Below are 18,246 nucleotides of genomic sequence, written 5' to 3' on the forward strand. Positions count from 1 at the left end.
TAATATAGATATATATTAGTTTTTCGGAGAATTTCTAATTTATCAGATTTTTGGAATTGCAAAAGTAAAAAAAAATCAAGATCTGCCTAAAACTGAATATAAAACACTACAAACTATGTTCTAAAATAAAAATATATTAAAATAACATATTACTGACAAATCATGTTTAAAGAACTGAAATATTTTTTTTTTTAAATATTTTCTCAATGTTTATATATAAAATTATTATTTTCATTGGAAAAATAATAAATATCTCATAATTTGAATAATACCGCGTCTTTGAATATTAAGTATGCGCATGCGCAATTAAAGTGAATGATTTTTTTTAGTTCGAAAAACCATCACCAGGGAAAAGTTCTTTTGATCGTGTGATTTTGTGGTAAGTGAATGTTCATTATAAATATTTTAATGTTAATCCAATTAATCCTAGATTTTTAATAATTTTGGATATATAAAAACAGTGAAAAACAAATAGTGTAAGGTTTAATTATCATTTACTTATAATATTTTGTGATTAAATAATGTTCCAATGGAAGAATTTGAGTTTGTTGTGGAGCATGTCAAAATGCAATGCATTGACATTTTTTACAATTTTACGCTAAATTAATTGTTATAATTAATGTTTTAAAATTATTGTGTTGTGTTTTAAATTTGTTTTCTAACAGTTATTGTGTAATTTTTGCAAATTTTCTAAAATCAGTGCAAAAGTCAACTGAACATAACCTCAATAGTCAAACAGTGTGTTGTATAGGTTAAATTTACCAAGAGTTTTTTTTTTTTTTATTGTTTTTGTCTGCTGATAAATAATTTAAAGGATTAGTATAACTTGGATAATTGAATATTCTGTGATATAGTTTGATTACAATTTTGAAAATTTGAAATTTATTTTTTGAGATTATCTGTTGAAAAAATTGAAAATTGTAAATAATTCAACGTGGCGATTAATTATTAAGTTTTTGGAATTATTTAATAATTTATCGTTTTTGAAAGATAATAGTGAAAAAAAATTTTTTTTTTATTGCAGATGGCTGACACGAAAGTTAAACCTGGAGCAAAGGCTGCCCCAGCAGCAGCTACTCCTGCTAAACCAGGAGATAAAAAGAAAGCTGGTAGACCGAGGAATTACGATTTGGGAAATGGAGTTTATCGTTTCAGTAGAACTCGAATGTTCCACAAGAAAGCGATATACAAGTTTTTAGATAAGAAAACTCCAAAAACCGTAAGTAAAAGTTTCAAAGATTGTTTTTATTATTATTAAAAAAATTTTAAACTTTTGTTCTTAAAAAAAAAAAATTAATACTCCAAGTCCAATGATTATTTCGACTTTCTAATTAATCCCAACGGGGATAATAAACCCTACAAAAAAAAAAAAATTTTACACTATTACAATAGATTATAAAAATTATAACAATTTATATTATTAATTTTTCATAAATAAATTTTACAGAAAAAAACTGCATATTAGAATAAAATAAAATGTTTACTTCAAAATGGTTAAAAATTCTATTTTTTTAAATTGTTGATCAATGAAAGTTGCAAACATTTGTTTTTAGACAAAAAATGATAATAATTTGCACAGAAATTTTATTTTTTCTTCAAAATCGTTGATTATAAACAAAAATCAGTATTGAATGATTGAAGAAATTTCAATAATTTGATCTACAATTTGAAAATAATTTCACTTGGGTCTTTGATTCAATATTAAAAGATGATTTCAATTTTTTTAAGTAAATCTTGAACGAAATTTCAATTATTATATATTAAAATATAAATTTGTCAATTTAAAATCCATGATTCATTTTAAAGGCCTCGGATTATACAACTTTTTCGACTTTTTCCTACTTTTTTTTTTTTTGACTTATTTTAATAAAATGCGACTTTTTTTACAATTTTTTTTTACAAAAGTTTGAAACAAAATACAAATAAATATACCATACATATTTTTAGTATACAATGCAGATTTTCTTCATATCTTCTTTATTTCAATTATTTAACAAATTTTTCACTAAATTAATTATTTTTAATAATTTTCATGAAATTCTTCACAAATTCAATTATCTTAAACTATTTTTCAATTAAAATTTTTATGAAATTTAATAATTGTTTAGAATTTTTAAAAAATTACCAAAAATTTTAAATTCAAAATCACATAAAATTTATTTATTTATTTAAAACTTTTGGAATTCAATTTTTTTTTTTTATATGATTTCTAATAAATTCTTCATCAACAGAAATCACTAAAAATTTCTCTTAATATAATTATTGTTTGAAATTTAATACAATCTTTTGAAATTCAATTATATTTTCAAAAATTTCAATTTAAAAGCTGCTAAAATTTAATTATTTCTAAAATTTTCCATCTGAAATTTTTTAAAATTTAATCATTTCAATTATAACTCTCCTGAAATTTAATTATTTTTAATGATTTTTATAATATTCTTTAAAAATTCAACTATCTGAAACCATTTTTCACTAAAAAAAAGTTTTCAAATTATTATATTTTTGTCTGCAATTTCTATTAAATTTTTTAGTAATAGAAATCATCAAAAAATTTTAATTAAAAATCACTTGAAGTTCAATTAATTTCAAAAATTTAAATTGTAAATTTTTGAAAATTCAATTACTATTAAAAAATGTTATCTTAAATTATTTGATAAATTATTTATTTCACTCTCGTCAGTTTTTAACATAATGCTAAGCATTTAGAAAAATAGTGAACATTGAACAATAATAATATAAAAAAAATATGTACGGTAAAAGTAACACATCTTTAACAAAAATGTACATTGATATGTTATTCAATTTTGCTGAAAATTTCAAACGATTCTCTATCATTAATTATTTTAATCTAATCACCTTAAAAGATTATTTGATTATTAAAAGTCTTTTGTTCAAAAGTTATTAATTTTTTTTTTTTTTTTTTTAAATAAAAGAAAGTATGTAGGAATATCAAAATTTATAGTGCGATTTTAAATTTTTCAGTCAGGCAAAAAACTAAGAAATTTTGAAAATCAATTTTTGGAATTTATTTACTTTTTTCTGAATCTTGAAAAATTATTGTTATTTTATTTATTTATTTATTTTTTTAAGGTAAATGCATCATATACCAAAGTCATGACGCATAATATTTATAAGCGATTGTGAAACAAGTTGGTGCGAGAAAAAAAAGAACATATGCAGAGCGGCTCATAGGCACAAAACTCTGTGAATCGCTTTGAATATGTCCAACATTTATTTATCTAAAAAAAACTTTCGATCTTTAATAAATTTTCTAAATGTTCATATATATTATAAAAAAAGAATTCTTATCTCTATTTGTATAAAAGTTATTTTAATTTAACTAATTGTTAGTAAAATCTCGGTTTTAGAAATTAGTGAAACATAAATAATAATTATTCAATAAAAACATAATAATAATATAATTATTAATCCATTCTAGTTAGGTTTTAAAGATTTGTAATTTCTTTTTCTTTTTTTTTTTTGTTTTTTGATTAGGTTAAACCCAAAAAGCCAACCACTGTCGAGAAGAAAATCGGTGGAGATAAAAATGGTGGAACTCGAGTTGTTCTGTTGAAGAAGAGGAGAGCTAGTTATCCTACTTCAGATCCAGTGTCAGTTCACCACGCCAAAACATGCTTTAGGGAACATAATCGTTATATCAGACCATCTCTTAAGCCTGGTACGATTTGCATTCTTGTTGCTGGTCCTCATAAAGGAAAGCGAGTCGTTCTCTTGAAACAACTGAAGAGTGGACTTCTTTTAGTTACTGGTAAGTTAAAATTTTCATTAATAAAATAAAAATATCCTCTTTTTACTTCAATTAAACACTTAGAGAAAAGCTATATTTGTCTAAAAGCAAAATAAATATTTATTTCTTTCAAATACATTTTCTTTGTTTCAAATAAATTTTATTTCTTTTAAATAAATTTTATATGCATTAAATAAAATTTGTCCTACAAAAATGTTTTTATTTAAAAAAAAATTGAAAAGATATTAGGACCTGAGAAAGCAATATATTTTTATTTAATTCGAATAATTTTTATTTGTCCTGAATAAACGCAAATAAAAGATTTTCGTCGTGTGTAATATTAAGACTGTTTACTAAATCAAGCCTCGGATTGAAAGACTTTTTTGACTTTCTCCAACTTTTTTTTTTTTTTTTTTTAAATGCGATTTTTTCGACTTATTTTAATAAGATGTGACTTTTTCGACTTTTTTTTTAATAAAATTTTTTTACAAAATTTTGTTAATAAAATACGACCTTTTTTTAGTACCTATACAATGCAGTTCTCTCAAAAATTTAATTAAACAATTTTTTATGCAACTAAAATTCTTCGCTAAATTAATTATTTTCAATAATTTTAATAAATTTCTTGAAAAATTCAATTATTTGAAAATAATTTTCAATTATTATTTATTTATTCATTTATTTACATTTAAATATTATTAAAAACTCAACAATTGTTTGAAATTTTTTTAAAAACAAACTATTTCAGCAAATAAAATTACCAAAAATTTCAATTTAAAATCACATGAAATTCAATTATTTCAAAAAATCTAAACTGTATAATTTTAACCAATAATAATTTCCATCAAGTTCATAAAAAAAAAAAAAAATTTTTTTTTAATTAAAACTCTGTTTTTTCAAATATTTTAATTTGAAATCTTTGAAATTTAATATTACTTCTAAAATTTTCAATATATAAAACTTTTGATATTTAATTATTTCTAAAAATTTCATTTACAATTCTTTTAAAATTCAATTATTTAAAAAAAAATGTTATCTTAAATTAATTTTTAACTTATTGTCAATTAATAAGTTTCATGATAGAAAATTAAAGTATTTAAAACATTTTTTAAATAAAAATTTTGTAAAATTTAATTATTGCTTGAAATTTAAAAAAATATTTAAAAATTAAAATTTTTTAAAACTTAAAATCTGTTAAAATTCAATTATTTTCAAAAATTTCAACAGTTTCTCTTCCAAAATTCAAAAATATAAAATTTTTTTTTAATTAGGTATTTTTTTTTTAAATTCAATTATTTTAAAATAGTTTCAATTAAAAACTTTCAAAATTTCAATTGTTGTCAAAAATAAAAAAAATAAAAAACTATAGCAATTCAAGTCTGCAAAAATTTATTTCTATTTAAAATCTTCTGTAATTCAATTATTAAAAAATCATTATTAAATTATTATTATTATTATTATTATTATTCTTATTCTTTTTAAGGAAATTATAAAATTAATTTAATATCCAATAAGAATAGTAATTTGAAATAAAATATTTATTAATTAATTAAATTTATTAAAAATAAAAAAACGATTTTTTTTTTACTTTTTTTAGAATGTATATCGACTAAAACAACTTCTTTTGCAACTTAAATTAGATCCGAGGCCTGTTAAATTCAAAAATTAAAATTTTCTCAATTATCCAATTTATAAAAAAAAAAAAATTGTTCACTTTCATTTTTTTTTTCAGGACCTTTCTTGATTAATGCTTGCCCATTGAGAAGAACAAGTCAAAATTACGTTATTGCAACATCAACGAGAATTGACATGTCAAATGTGAAAATTCCCGATACTCTTAATGATGATTATTTCAAGAGGAAACGTGAAAAGCGCGCAAAGAAAGAGGAAGGTGATATCTTCAGTAAAAAGAAGGAGGCATACAAACCTAATGATCAAAGAAAGCAAGATCAGAAAATTGTTGATAAACAAGTTATCGCTGCAATTAAAAAACATACGGATAAGAAAATGCTCTTTACCTATTTGTCGGCGATGTTTGGTTTACGTAGCAGTCAGTATCCTCACAGAATGAAGTTCTAATTCAGTAATGTTGAGAGAATTTGAAAATAAATTTTTTAAAATTCAACTTGGTACGTTTTTGAAAAAAAAAATAATTTTTTTTTTTTTATATACTTTTAAGACGATGAAGTTTACTTGACATATTTCATGGGCAAAAAAAGTAATAGTTGCAAAATTTAATTTAAGTTTGAATATTTTTTTTTTTTTTTATTAACGAAAATGTTCAAATATTTAACAAAATTGTGCAACAGTTTTTTTAAATAGTTTTTTTTTTAACGATAAACAATCTAACGTATTACATTAGTAAAATTTAACAAAAAAAAATTGAATTGAACTAGTTTGTTTTTGCGGATTTGTTTCTTGTGCCCTTGACTTGTGTCGAATTTTTTGCTTTTGACGCTTGTATTTGTTCAAGGAAATCTGCTTCTAATTTAACGTAGGTCCCACCTGAAAAATATTTTATTAATTCTATTTTTCCGTCGGAAGTTTTTCACTGGAAAAATAATTTAAAAAATTTATGATCGGGAAACTTTGCATAAAGTTTTTTAAACGAAAAATTATAATTGAAAAAGAAAAATATTTTTTTCATCTAAAACGTGAATTTCACCGACATATATATTTTTTGAATATTAAATTTTTCTTTTAACATTCTGATACCTATAGGCGCGTAAATATTCCAATAGTATCCATGCAATTTTCCGTGTTGATATGTTTTTGACATTAATCCATTTTGAAATAATATTCTTTTTGTCAGCATAGTAATCATTTGAGCCGCGGCTTTTTCTTCGAAATCCCTCTGATTGTCTTGATTATAGCGAGTGAGTAAATTTGCACTCCACGATCCACCACCATCACTTCTGTTAACAATTTTTCTTTTTTTTTTTTTTTTGCATTTATATATTTTGAGAAAAAAAAACAAAGAAATTCTCACCTTTTGAAAGGACGCGCCTTTGTTTTATGTCGGCTTGATTTAAGTGATGGCAAAACATTTGATTCCTCGCTACTTAGTGTATCGTCATCGAAACTGCTGTATTTGCAACCACTTGTTAAATTGTCATCATCACTTTCGGTTTCGGATGAAACCAATGACGAAACATCTGTCGTTTGTGATGATTGACGTCCTTTACTCATTATTTTCTCGAGTGGCGCACAAGGTTTACGTAGTCCTGAACCACTCCAAATTTTTCCTTTAATTAATTTAAAGAAATTATTAGGATTTAGTTGAAGAAACTAAAAATGTGAAATTGTGACAAAAACCACAAAGTTATTAGATTGATTTTTTAAGACAAAAATTTAGATTTAAATTTAAGAAACCTAAAAGAAATTCTAGTTCCTATTTTCTTAAAAGAAAAAAGTCGATTAGTCTTAAATTTTCATTTGTAAATAATTTTTTTCGAATTATTTTTCATGTAATTTTCAATTTTTTATCTCGTTGTCTCTATTTAAAAATTTTTTCATTCTTTTTATTGAGAAACTGAGATTTTTTCCAACAAACTAAGTAAATTTAAAAATAGAACATGGAAAAAAGGTAAAAGAAAATGTTTTTTTTTTACATTTTTTTCTCAAACCCATTTTTATTTTTATATTAATATTGTTTATTGAAAAAAATCTTGGCTTTTCAATTTTTTAATAAAAATAAAAAAATATATATTTATTAACTAATTTTAAGAATTCAAAATATTGACTTTTATTTTATTTTAATATTATTCAAATAAAACGATTTATTTTTTTTTTGCATGGCTCAAAGTTAATGTTAGGGCTGTTTTAATTGGCTAGTTGAATTTTTAAAAAGAGACACATACCAAGTAAACCGAGTTTCTGTCGTGGCGGTACCAATTCAATTCCTTCCCACCACATAGTTTCTTTACACGATAATTTTCCAAGCGGTATCAAAGAATCACGCGCCGCCAGTCTTGTTATTTTTTCTGGAAAAAATAATTGCGGCGGTTCTATTACTATCAAATCCCGATGATTTGCAAATATATTCAAAGTGCCTTCATCTTGTGCCGATTTTAAAAGTGGTATGTGTTCCTGAAATTAGACAAAAAATTAATAACAATTTTCAATCATTTGAATATTTAAAATAGTTCTCGTTTCGACAAATTCTATAGATTTTGAAAAATACAATTTTTCAATCATTTGAATATTTAAAATAGTTCTCGTTTCGACAAATTCTATAGATTTTGAAAAATACAATTTTTTTTTTCCTATTCTATTTAACAATATTTTGTTTACTGTGAAAGAGTTTTTTTTATTTTCTCCAATTTTACAGACCTTGGAGTGTGTGACTTTTTTTTTTTAATTCTAGTTTTTTTAATATTCTGAAAATTAATTAATTTTTTTTTCTAATTAGGTGAAATCGTACCCGAAATTTGCATCCTTCTTTATTAGGCAAAGCTTCAAATCTATAAGCTCTTTGACTACAACATGGATATCTTCCTAGTGGAAATGGTGTTGCTCTTTGTTGTTCGAGTACAAAAAATTGTGGAACTTCCGAATGATAGGAGCACCAATCCATTTGATTAATTGGAAAATAATTTCCACATTGTTGACATGAAATAAAATGACAATCGCCCCATAATCGCCAATAAACTTTTCTCCACGATTTCAATTCATTTCGAAGCAATGTAATGTAATCATTCAAATTCCAAGCAGGATCCCTTAAAATATTTTCAATTATAAAAAATTGAATTTTTATTCAACTTTTGATGTTTCGAAACTTTTTTTTTTTTCAATTTTCGATTACTTTTTCCAAAATTTTCTTTGAATCTAATTAATTTGACAATTATTACTGTTTTTTTTTTCATTTTTGTAATTTTAATACCTTGTGTGTCTGCTGTGTAAATTTCCTCTATTATCAAGTAGCATGGCACTTGGAATACAGGGGACAAAATTGGAAATTGATCTCACTATATATTTACCGCATTTACCACATTTGAATAATGTGGCTAACGAACTAAAATGTCCTCGTTTATTATCCGGTGTTGCTTCACCCAAGGATATAATTAATTTGCAAAATAATCGACTTTGTATTTTGTCCTTTTTATCTTTTACAATTTCAAGATCCGAATTGCTAAATAAATTTGCTAATCTTGAGTAGAAAATAAAAATTTCGATTTTAAATTATTTTCATTAAATTCATGGAAGAAGATAAATATTAAAATTTTTTTTTATTACTAAGTAATTTTATTTTGTCGCCGTGATTAATTAAAAAATCAAATTATATTACTTTGCAAGAATTATTTTTTATATTTCTCGAATATAAAAATTAAAAAAAAAAAATTGTAGCTATTTTTTAATTGAAAATTGACATTTTGTTGGATTTTTTCAATTTTCAAATGTTAATCTATCGAAGAAAAATGAAAAAAAAATTTTTTTTATAAAAATACAAAATATTTCCTGTAAATAATAATAATTTTTTAAAATTAGTTGAAGTGGTTAAAATAAATTAAATAATAAATTAATAAATAAAATTAAATAAATAAATTATATTAATTATTAGATTCTATATTATAAACAAACCTTGTGAGAAGATTGTCATTTAAACAAGTCATTACTGTCGAAGTTTTTAATACTTCAGACATATTGTGATAACTGTAATTAAGACAAGTCTCAGTTAATGGATCCATTTGTAAAAAAGAAGCCGATACCATTATGGGAATAACATTATTTGGCTCGAGAATTGGCCATTCGGATTTTTTAATTAAATCCTTTTTCACCCATCTCATTAGCCAATCGAAAATTACTATATCACAATGCACGGATATATCCATTTCTTCTAGTTTTTGACCGGCAGTCACATCAGCGAAATAACACATTTTTTGAATTAATAATTTTTGTGGACAACGAAAATCTTTTTTTACATTTTTCGCTTCATCACATACATGAATTTCTATCTCGGTACTGGAAAAATAAATTTTTTTAACTTTTTTTTTTTTTGAGAAACATGAACAAAGCTCTAAAATTAATTTGATTTATTTTACAAAATAAAATTGAAAATTAATTAATTTATTAAATTAAAAACCAAATAGTTATTACTGTTTTAATAATTCTAGCTCTTCTCAAATACAAATTTTTTTTTTTTGAAAATTTGAATCTAAAAAGGCTCTTGCAAAATAAATTATTTTCAATAATTTTTAAAAAATTATTTGAAAATTCAATTATTTATAACATATTTGTAAAATTAAATATTCTCCAAACTTCAATTAATGTCTAAAATTCTTTTTAAAAAAAGTTTTTAGCAATTTAAATTTTCGAAATTTTCAATTCAAAATCTCCTTAAGATTAATTCTTAAAATCTGGACTGTAAATTATCTTGAAATTTAAATTTAATTTACAAAAATTATTTTCAAAAATTATTTAAAATTCTTCGGCAAATTAATAATTTTCAATAATATTAATCAATTATTTTGAATTCAAATAATTTTTGTCAATTTATTCTTATAATTTAATTATTTAAAACATTTTTAGTTAAAAATTCTTCAATTTCTCATAAAATTTTTTATTTTTAAAAAGTAATTGGAATTTTTTTTTTTTTTTTTTTAACCATTTCAACTTTAAACTTTGAGAAAATTCTGAATTCATAAATAATTTGCATAAATCGGACACGAAAATTTTTTTTTTTTTAAAAATAAAATTTTTGAAATTCTACGATTAATAAAATGAATTTAATATCTAATATCAATAGTTAGTTGAATTAAAATATTTATTAACCAATTAAATTTTGTTAAAATAAAAAAAATCGACTTTTTTAAGAATATAAATCGACTAAAACGACTTTTTTTTGTATGCCTTACAGTCGATCAGAGGTCTGTAATTCTTTTACTGCCGAATTTACATTTGACATAAGGAAAAATTTTTTTTTTTTTTTTGTTATTTGTCAGAAAAATTGAAAAATTTACTCTTTACACTTACTCGCTAATTTTTTTGTCCTTATCTTTAAATAATGATGTCGATGATTTGGATTCCAAATTATTGGTGGAAAGTGTTTTTTTTGTATTATTATGATTCGCTGATGATTTTTTAATAGCGGGCTGAGAAGCAGCTGTTTTTGGCACCATATAAGGCAGCACAGAATCCAATAGACCTTCATGAAGAACTTCACTTAATTTTTTTTTCATCGATTTTGTTAAAAATGTTTCAGTTTTATTTTCCAAATTTTCAATTGATTTTTTTCTCATTTTCATTGATGTTTCGGCTCGTATTTTTTTCTCTTCTTTCTCCTGATGATGTTCCTTAATTTCACTTGATGTTTTACTTGTAACAACATTTGTTGCTTCATTCTCATTATCCTAAAAAAAAAAAGAAAAAAAAAACATTATTTTTGAATTATTAAATTCTTTATTTTTATTATTCGAAAAAAATTGGGTAAAATATTTTATTATAATAAATAGCATTTATAAAGTGATTCTAATAATTTTTTTTTATTCTCACTTGATTTTCATATTTTGGTGATGTTTTTTTTGAAATTTGCGGTGAATTAATATTTTTTGTACAATTTTTCGAATTATTTTCTTGTTTTTGAATTTGTAAATTTTCAATTTCTATACTTTTATCGTTATCTTCATCATTTTTTATTTGTGATTCTTCGGGAGTGATTTCTTCGTTTATTACATCTAAATCAGTTTTCACAAGAGAATTCCAATCAATTGCACTTTTTTCACTTAACAATGAATTTAAATCAAAACAATTATTTACTTGATAAGCGGTTCTCATAAAATCAAGAAATGTTTTCATTGATATTTCTGAATATTTTTCATCTTGAGGTGATTGAATTCTTTCAGGTAAATTTTTCTTTAAAGTCTTTTGTACATTTGGTAAAGGGGAAATTCCTTTAAAATAAAGAAATTAATTATTTAATCAAAAAAGAAAAAAAAAAAGAAAATACAAATTTTTTATGTTTAAAAATAATCTTACCTGTTTCTGTTTCTTTTACTAAACTTGAATACATTGTAAAGTTTTCCTTTATAAAAATGAGTGAATAATAAACAGACTTTTTGACATTTTATTATCAATATTGTATAAAATTGTACAAGATGAAAATTTGTAATTAAATATTTTAATGTATAGTGGAATAAATTATAATATTAACACACGGTAGAAATTTTTACATTTTTTTTTTTTTTTTTTTTTTGTAAATTGAAAAAAAAAATTAAATTTTGAAGATAATTTGACAGGGCTTAAAGATAGGCTATGAAATACTACTTCTTTGGTATCCAAGGCGTAGGATATAGATCAAACACTGGGCCTTCAAGAAAAACTTTAGTAACGAGAAAAACTAGTCATCGATGTTTTTTTTTTTGGGAATTCCATTTACTTTTAGGGGAAAAAAATCCTTATTTTTGTAAACAATGAAAATATTACTTTTAATTAAAAACACATTTATGTAAAAATTATTGGTTAATTATTATTATCGCTGTTATTGTTTGTATATATAGGCAATTAACGAAAAGTGTAAAAAATTAAAAAAAAATTAATTTGTTTATAGTTTATATAATTGAATTAAAAAATATATTCTATTTATTTAATTCACAAAATTAAAATAGAATCACTAATCGAATTTAACCTTCTAAAATTTAATAAAAAAAAAAATCATCTTGAAAATGATAATTGAAAAGAGAAGCGTCAAGTTGGCAACACTGAATTAAAATTTTTTAAAGTGTGGGAAAAATAAAAATTTTTATTTTAATTTATCAATATAAAAATTATTATATTATAAATTTTAATTCACTTCTCGTTCATTTTCATCCCAAGTATTGAATTTATTCTATTTTTAATTTATTTTTCTAATAAAAATAAAAAGTGAAAGAAAACACACTAGATGGAGCTTAATGACTGCAACTGTATAATATATATATCTACTAATATGCATTACTGTGCATGACATCAATGAGCATGCGGGGACTCCGTTGTTGGTCTTCGGAGGGGACAGTTGTGTTTCTTTGATATAGTGAACGGCGATATTATTTTATTCGCCTACCCTAGTTTTTTTTGTTTCCGAGCATCAAGTTTCTATTATCTACCTATATTTAAATTTAAATTTGTGTGTGTCACATAGTAGTACTTTTAAATATTATACTTTTATTGAGTGCACGTGGCCGGCTTAGGTTATGTCTTCGACAACCGGTGTGTGCGTTTCGAGTCTGCGCATCTAGTGAAGTGGTCCCGCCATATCGAAAGTGTTACTTTTAACTAATTTCACGGCCATTCAAACACATGGGCTAAACGAAGTGGTTCCAGCACATCGACTAGTCATCAACGACCTGACGTCATATTCACCCGCTTTCACGGATAATTAGACGTACGGTATGTTTGTCTTGCTGCTTTCTCCTGTTTCCGTATAACTTTACCTTTTTTTCTTTTTGAACTTTCGAGGGTTTTAAGTAACATTTATTTAATTAAATTTAAATTTACACCTTTACAATCTCTAAAATTTTTTCTTTTTTAAGGTTGATGGGCTTCTTTAAATTTTTTTTTCTTTTTTTTTTCTCAATGGGATTATACGGCAGTACAGGCTTTTGGATATAAATGAAAATATAAATTAAAGAAGGAAGGAAGAATAAAGAAAACAACAAAATATATTAAATTTTATTTTTATTTTTTTTTGTTTTCTTGGTTTTATATAAATTTTTAAGCTAAATTTGTATTAAGATTGATATTTCGTGCTAAATTATTATCATCTGAAATAAATAAATAAATAATTCAAGTGAATAAAAAAAGAAATGATTTCTAATTTAAATTGTTAGAGTTTGAATGGTCTCAGTCTCGACTTAATGTAACTGCTAAGCACTACACTTTTTATGAGTCTGATTTTTCGGTTGAATGTTCGAGACTGGGTCCATCCCTCACTCTCTTGTACTTTTATTCATCTCTTACACTCAATGAAGGTACGCAGTGAGATGTATCCTGTTTACTGATTGGCTTGTTTCTCTCGGACCCTACTAAAGTTGAACTATTTGTTTAATGGCTTACTTAATTAAGTTAAATTTATGAACGAAATGTTCCATAAACTCATTATTGTTTTAAGTTGAGGCGGATGCGAGTTTGGGGCCTATCACAGTTCCGGGACTTTTATACATATTTTGAATAAATAAATAATTTTGATAAATAAATAAATAAATATTACATATTTGATTAAATGGCTATATAGATAAGGAAATGGGTAATAACTAATTGAAACTTTAGAGAAATAGAATCTTTTTCCATGGTCAAAATGTTTTCCCCCTGATTCCCAATTTTTTGGGACTGGTTAGCACGTGCTTCTTTTCACATGTCTTCCCCAAGTAATTCCGGGCCGGGTCAACCCCGCGCCAACGCTCAACTAGTTCTGGATAAATTCAGACCTTTACTGGACGGACGTAACTCTTCTAGACCGGGATCGTCCGAATCATTGAACTCAGCTTCTGCGTCTCAATCTCTGACTTCGACACTTACATCTTTGTCACATCACTCGGAAATTGGGTTCGCTCGTTCGGAGAGTGACATCAATGAAATTGACAACTCGAACAAACGCAATTTGTCCCTCTCTCCTAATCACATTTCACCGAGCAATCCTATTGGTGCAGATGTCAGGAAAAGGAGTAGGAATGATATCCCCTCTCCTACTCAACTCGCAGAGCGAGTACCACATAGATTTGATTCGGGTAACAGGCCTAGTAAACGGAATGCTAAACGTCCGGATGAGGATCTCAATAACCCTGAACTGTATTGGGCTGCAGATGTCACTCATATGTTTACCCAGTACAGTGAAGACTCTGAGGGCCCTTACCTTGTTTTGATGGAATCCACGAACCCTAACCAAAATCTTGGTAAATATGATCCTCTAGCGATAGGTAAATTAATAGCAGAGGTTACTAGAGGCGAGAGACGTATCCACGTTACAGGGAGAAACCAAATAAAGATATTTTGCGTTAATCTGTCGGATGCTAATGCGATTCTGTCTTCACACTTTCTCATATCTTCTGGATATAAAACTTTTATCCCAGATTCTGTGGCATACAAAAAAGGTTTCATCAGGGCGGGTATACAACTTTCGGTAACGGATATCATCGTGAATTTAGATGCAGAAACTCTTAACATCATTGTATCCGCAAAAAGAAGACGCTCCAGGGCTGATAACAGCCTGCTTGATATTATTGATCTGGTCTTTAGATCGACCACTGTTCCGCGTTTTATATATGCTTGGAGCTCCCGCACGTTTGTTACTCCCTCCATTCCCATCCCAAAACGATGTTATAACTGCCAAAGATTTGGCCATGTTTCCTCACAATGTAAAGCATCTTTATCCACTTGCGAACATTGTGGTGATTCACATCAATCAGAGGGTTGTACGAAACCGGCTTCGTCGGACTTCTGTGTGAACTGTAAGGGCAATCATAAGGCTTCTTCTAGCACTTGTACAGTCTACAGAAATGAGTTCGAGGTGATGAAACTTATGTACTTAAAAAACATCTCAGATGCGGACGCTAGATCCTTGCTCAGGGATAGGGGTGGTTTTATTAAGAATTCAGTTCATTCTCCTACAATTCCAGCTACTGTTTCATCGATTCCCTCTGCTTCAACATCTCACATACCTTCAACATCTGATACTATCAATCAACCAATAGATCCCCATTTTTCATTTGTTCAACCTATAGATTCCGTACTTAATCCCAGTGATTCTACTCACAATCAGGACATTTTTCTTTCACCTAGAGACCCATCCCTCAACAAAAATAGCACGATTCGGTCAGATCTGGACAGTGACACGACGATGCACTCCCTGGATGATTCAATTGAGGAAGATTATCAGAAGGATGATCTTAATGAGCCTTTAACCTCCTGGAGTAACATAAAGGATGTCACAGAGAACGTCGGTGAAATTCTCAAGGCCAATATCACTCCTGCTCGTAAGAACCAAGCTTCACGTAACTCAACTCAAACTACAGGTGATTTGGTGCCCTCTCATCTAGAATTTGATCGTGTTTAAACTTCCCTTATATTCCATACCTCCGTTCGCGTGCTACTAGTCCCACACCTAACTCTTATAGCTTGTCTTATTTTATTACACTTCTGCACAATACCTCAGGATGCCCCATCCTAATTCTCATCGTTCTTTGAGATGTGGCACTTGGAACGCTCGCAGCGTTCTGAATAAACGAATTAATATAGAGACTCTTCTGTTTGACCTAAATATGGACATTTTATCAATTACCGAATCTTGGCTATCGGGCCACAATCAAAGATGGGATGTTAAGGGATTTCGATCCTTAAGATGCGATCGTCCACTCCGTCACGGTATCGGGGGGGGTGGCACGATGATTTTGGTTAAGAGGGATATTCTCGTGGAAATGCTGGATCTCCAGGGTTCATGGTCTGACGTGATGGAAGCTGTGGGTATTAGAATAAATTCCAGTAGAGGTCCTCTTTTTTTTATCTCTGCCTACATATCTCCCTCAGCGAAAGTCTCTGCGGAGCATTGGATGGAACTTATTTCTCCTATCCCAGCAGATAGTAACCTGGTTCTTTTGGGAGATTTTAATGCCCACTTGCCTTTTTTCCCTCCATACCGTCTCAACCCAAGAGGAAAATCTCTCATGGACCTTATTGAAACAAGAAACTTAATAGTTATGAATGAGGACATTCCCACCTATAGATCCCCGGCGAATGGAGCAGAAAGTGTTCTTGATCTTATCCTCTTATCGCCTGCCATGGCGGGCTTTTCGTTCTCGGAAACTCTTCCCGACCATTTCGGCAGTGATCATTTTCTTGTCTCTCTCACCATTGATCTGGAAACTCAGTCTGCCTGCAATAGCTCACATAGGCTTAGACTGGACAAGGTGGACTGGTCCTACTTCTCCATTCTCTCGGATCACTTTATTGATTCTCTTCCGCCCTTTAGAAATTCTAATATCAGGGAGCGCTACGACTCGTTCATCGAATCCATTATCCGCAACCTAAAACAGGCTGGGGCCTATCTACCAAGCGCCTCCAGAAGCCGCTCTCCGATCAAACCTACCTGGTGGTCGCCGGAGTGTGATGGAGCTTTGGCGGATAGAACTTTGGCCAGGAGAAACTACATCTCTGATCCCAGTACGTCCAATTACGAGGAATATTTGAGGGTTGTAGAGAGGTCGGGCTCTATGTTGAAGAACATCAGACTGGAATCATTTAAGCTTCTTTGTAGCTCTATTTCTCCTCAGATGGGCTCTAAAAGAGTTTGGGGCTTGGTCAGAGCCTTCCAGGGCAAGCTGCCCCCCACCATGAATGCATCTAATGACCCTGACGCAGCGGCTTTCGCGGATTTGAAGAGAGAAATTGTTAGGGAAGAGGTTTCCCCTATTGAATTTCAGATGATGCCGGTGTTGCGAGAGGAAGACCCGTACAACCTCCCTTTTTCACGCGATGAATTGAATTGGGCCATCAACCTATGTAAAAAGGACTCTGCGCCTGGAAAGGATCAAATTCCGAATATTATTTTTCGCAAACTTCCCCTCTCAAGTCTTGAAGAGTTGAGGGATATCCTTAATGTGTGCTTTCGCTTTTCTATCTTCCCTGATTCCTGGACGGAATCTTTAGTTAAATTTATCCCCAAACCTGGGGGCAAGGGGTACAGACCAATCTCTCTTACTTCTTCAGTTGGCAAGCTAATGGAACGCTTAATTCAAAAAAGGCTGGATCACTATGTGGAATTTAACCGCTTGATTCCCCCCCACCAGTTTGGTTTTAGGAAGAACAGGTCAGTTACCGATTGTGTCTCGGTTCTTGTGGTTGATGTTCTCAAGGGGTTCACCTTGGGCCGGGGTACGGCTGCCCTTGCTCTCGATCTTAAGGGGGCTTTCAATGCCCTCCTTCCTTCTAAGATTCTTGACCATCTTGCACGCTGCGGTACTCCGACAAGGTTGAGAAACTTCGTCGCACACATGGTTTGTAGAAGGAACATCTCATTTAAGGAGGACGACCTAAGGACCTATGAATGTGGGGTTGGAGTTCCACAGGGAGGCGTTCTCTCCCCGTTGTTATTTAACTTAGCTTTGAGAGACATTTGCTCACGTCTTCCACCAGGGGTGCGAATTCTTCAATACGCCGATGATATACTACTTTACTGCCGTTATACTTCCGCAACGGACGCCCTAAATCTCTTGGCTCAAGCAGTGCGCTCTCTCTCTCCGTGGTTGCTTGAGGCTGGTCTTAACTTTTCCCCTTCGAAGAGTCAGCTCTGCCTCTTCGATAGAAGGTCTCTTGTTGATCAGCAACTTCGCCTGGAACTAGAGGGTCAGGAGATCCCTATTGTCGATTCCATCATGTATCTGGGTATCCTTCTAGACTCCAAGCTTTCTTGGAAACTGCACATTGAATACATTGCTGCGAAAGCTTTCAAAGCTATCAACGTTTTAAAAGTGCTGGGAGGAGTTTCCAAGGGCGCAAACCCGGAAACCTTACTACTGATTTACAAGGGGCTG

The 18,246-nt window shown here is 28.2% G+C and overlaps 3 protein-coding genes across 5 annotated transcripts in view; 1 reads left to right on the forward strand and 2 right to left on the reverse strand.

Annotated features, from left to right (window-relative positions):
- LOC127280969 (ATP-dependent RNA helicase vasa) overlaps window positions 1-18,246 on the reverse strand; it is a 170,323-nt gene that overhangs the window by 81,786 nt on the left and 70,291 nt on the right. Inside the window, exon 1 of one of the 2 annotated variants that reach the window (XM_051304419.1) lies at window positions 4,886-4,889. The exons of the other annotated variant lie outside the window; for it this stretch is intronic. The gene's annotated coding sequence lies outside the window, so the exon portion shown is untranslated. Of the gene's footprint in view, window positions 1-4,885; window positions 4,890-18,246 lie in introns of those variants that run through there. 2 annotated transcript variants of the gene reach the window in all.
- On the forward strand, window positions 226-5,873 carry LOC127280990 (60S ribosomal protein L6). Of its 2 annotated transcripts, none has more exons than XM_051304464.1 (4): window positions 226-379; window positions 1,025-1,219; window positions 3,496-3,769; window positions 5,481-5,873. In XM_051304464.1, the coding sequence occupies exons 2-4, from the start codon at window positions 1,025-1,027 to the stop codon at window positions 5,825-5,827; spliced, it is 816 nt and encodes a 271-aa protein (XP_051160421.1). In that variant the 5' UTR covers window positions 226-379; the 3' UTR covers window positions 5,828-5,873. The 2 variants fall into 2 exon arrangements, with proteins under 2 accessions (XP_051160421.1, XP_051160422.1); XM_051304465.1 differs by having other exon boundaries at window positions 357-476.
- Window positions 5,948-12,387, reverse strand: LOC127280966 (SANT and BTB domain regulator of class switch recombination). Its single transcript, XM_051304403.1, has 10 exons — window positions 11,723-12,387; window positions 11,240-11,637; window positions 10,721-11,097; window positions 9,329-9,709; window positions 8,631-8,897; window positions 8,172-8,466; window positions 7,609-7,837; window positions 6,738-6,993; window positions 6,464-6,663; window positions 5,948-6,253 (listed from the first exon to the last, which is right to left on the reverse strand). The coding sequence occupies exons 1-10, from the start codon at window positions 11,754-11,756 to the stop codon at window positions 6,141-6,143; spliced, it is 2,550 nt and encodes an 849-aa protein (XP_051160360.1). The 5' UTR covers window positions 11,757-12,387; the 3' UTR covers window positions 5,948-6,140.

Source organism: Leptopilina boulardi, unplaced genomic scaffold, assembly GCF_019393585.1.
Source record: "Leptopilina boulardi isolate dan_hultmark-lab unplaced genomic scaffold, ZJU_Lbou_2.1 LbouV2_259, whole genome shotgun sequence".
In the NCBI taxonomy this organism is placed as follows: domain Eukaryota; kingdom Metazoa; phylum Arthropoda; class Insecta; order Hymenoptera; family Figitidae; genus Leptopilina; species Leptopilina boulardi.

Excerpts from the sequence above, each read along its gene's own strand:
- LOC127280990 (XM_051304464.1), top strand. The coding sequence starts at position 1,025 with ATGGCTGACACGAAAGTTAAACCTGGAGCAAAGGCTGCCCCAGCAGCA. Across the intron at positions 1,220-3,495 it reads ATAAGAAAACTCCAAAAACC|GTTAAACCCAAAAAGCCAAC; the intron begins GTAAGTAAAAGT and ends TTTTTTGATTAG. Across the intron at positions 3,770-5,480 it reads TGGACTTCTTTTAGTTACTG|GACCTTTCTTGATTAATGCT; the intron begins GTAAGTTAAAAT and ends TTTTTTTTTCAG.
- LOC127280966 (XM_051304403.1), bottom strand. The coding sequence starts at position 11,756 with ATGTATTCAAGTTTAGTAAAAGAAACAGAAACAG. Across the intron at positions 7,838-8,171 it reads AAGAAGGATGCAAATTTCGG|GAACACATACCACTTTTAAA; the intron begins GTACGATTTCAC and ends GTCTAATTTCAG. Across the intron at positions 6,664-6,737 it reads AAGGCGCGTCCTTTCAAAAG|AAGTGATGGTGGTGGATCGT; the intron begins GTGAGAATTTCT and ends AATTGTTAACAG.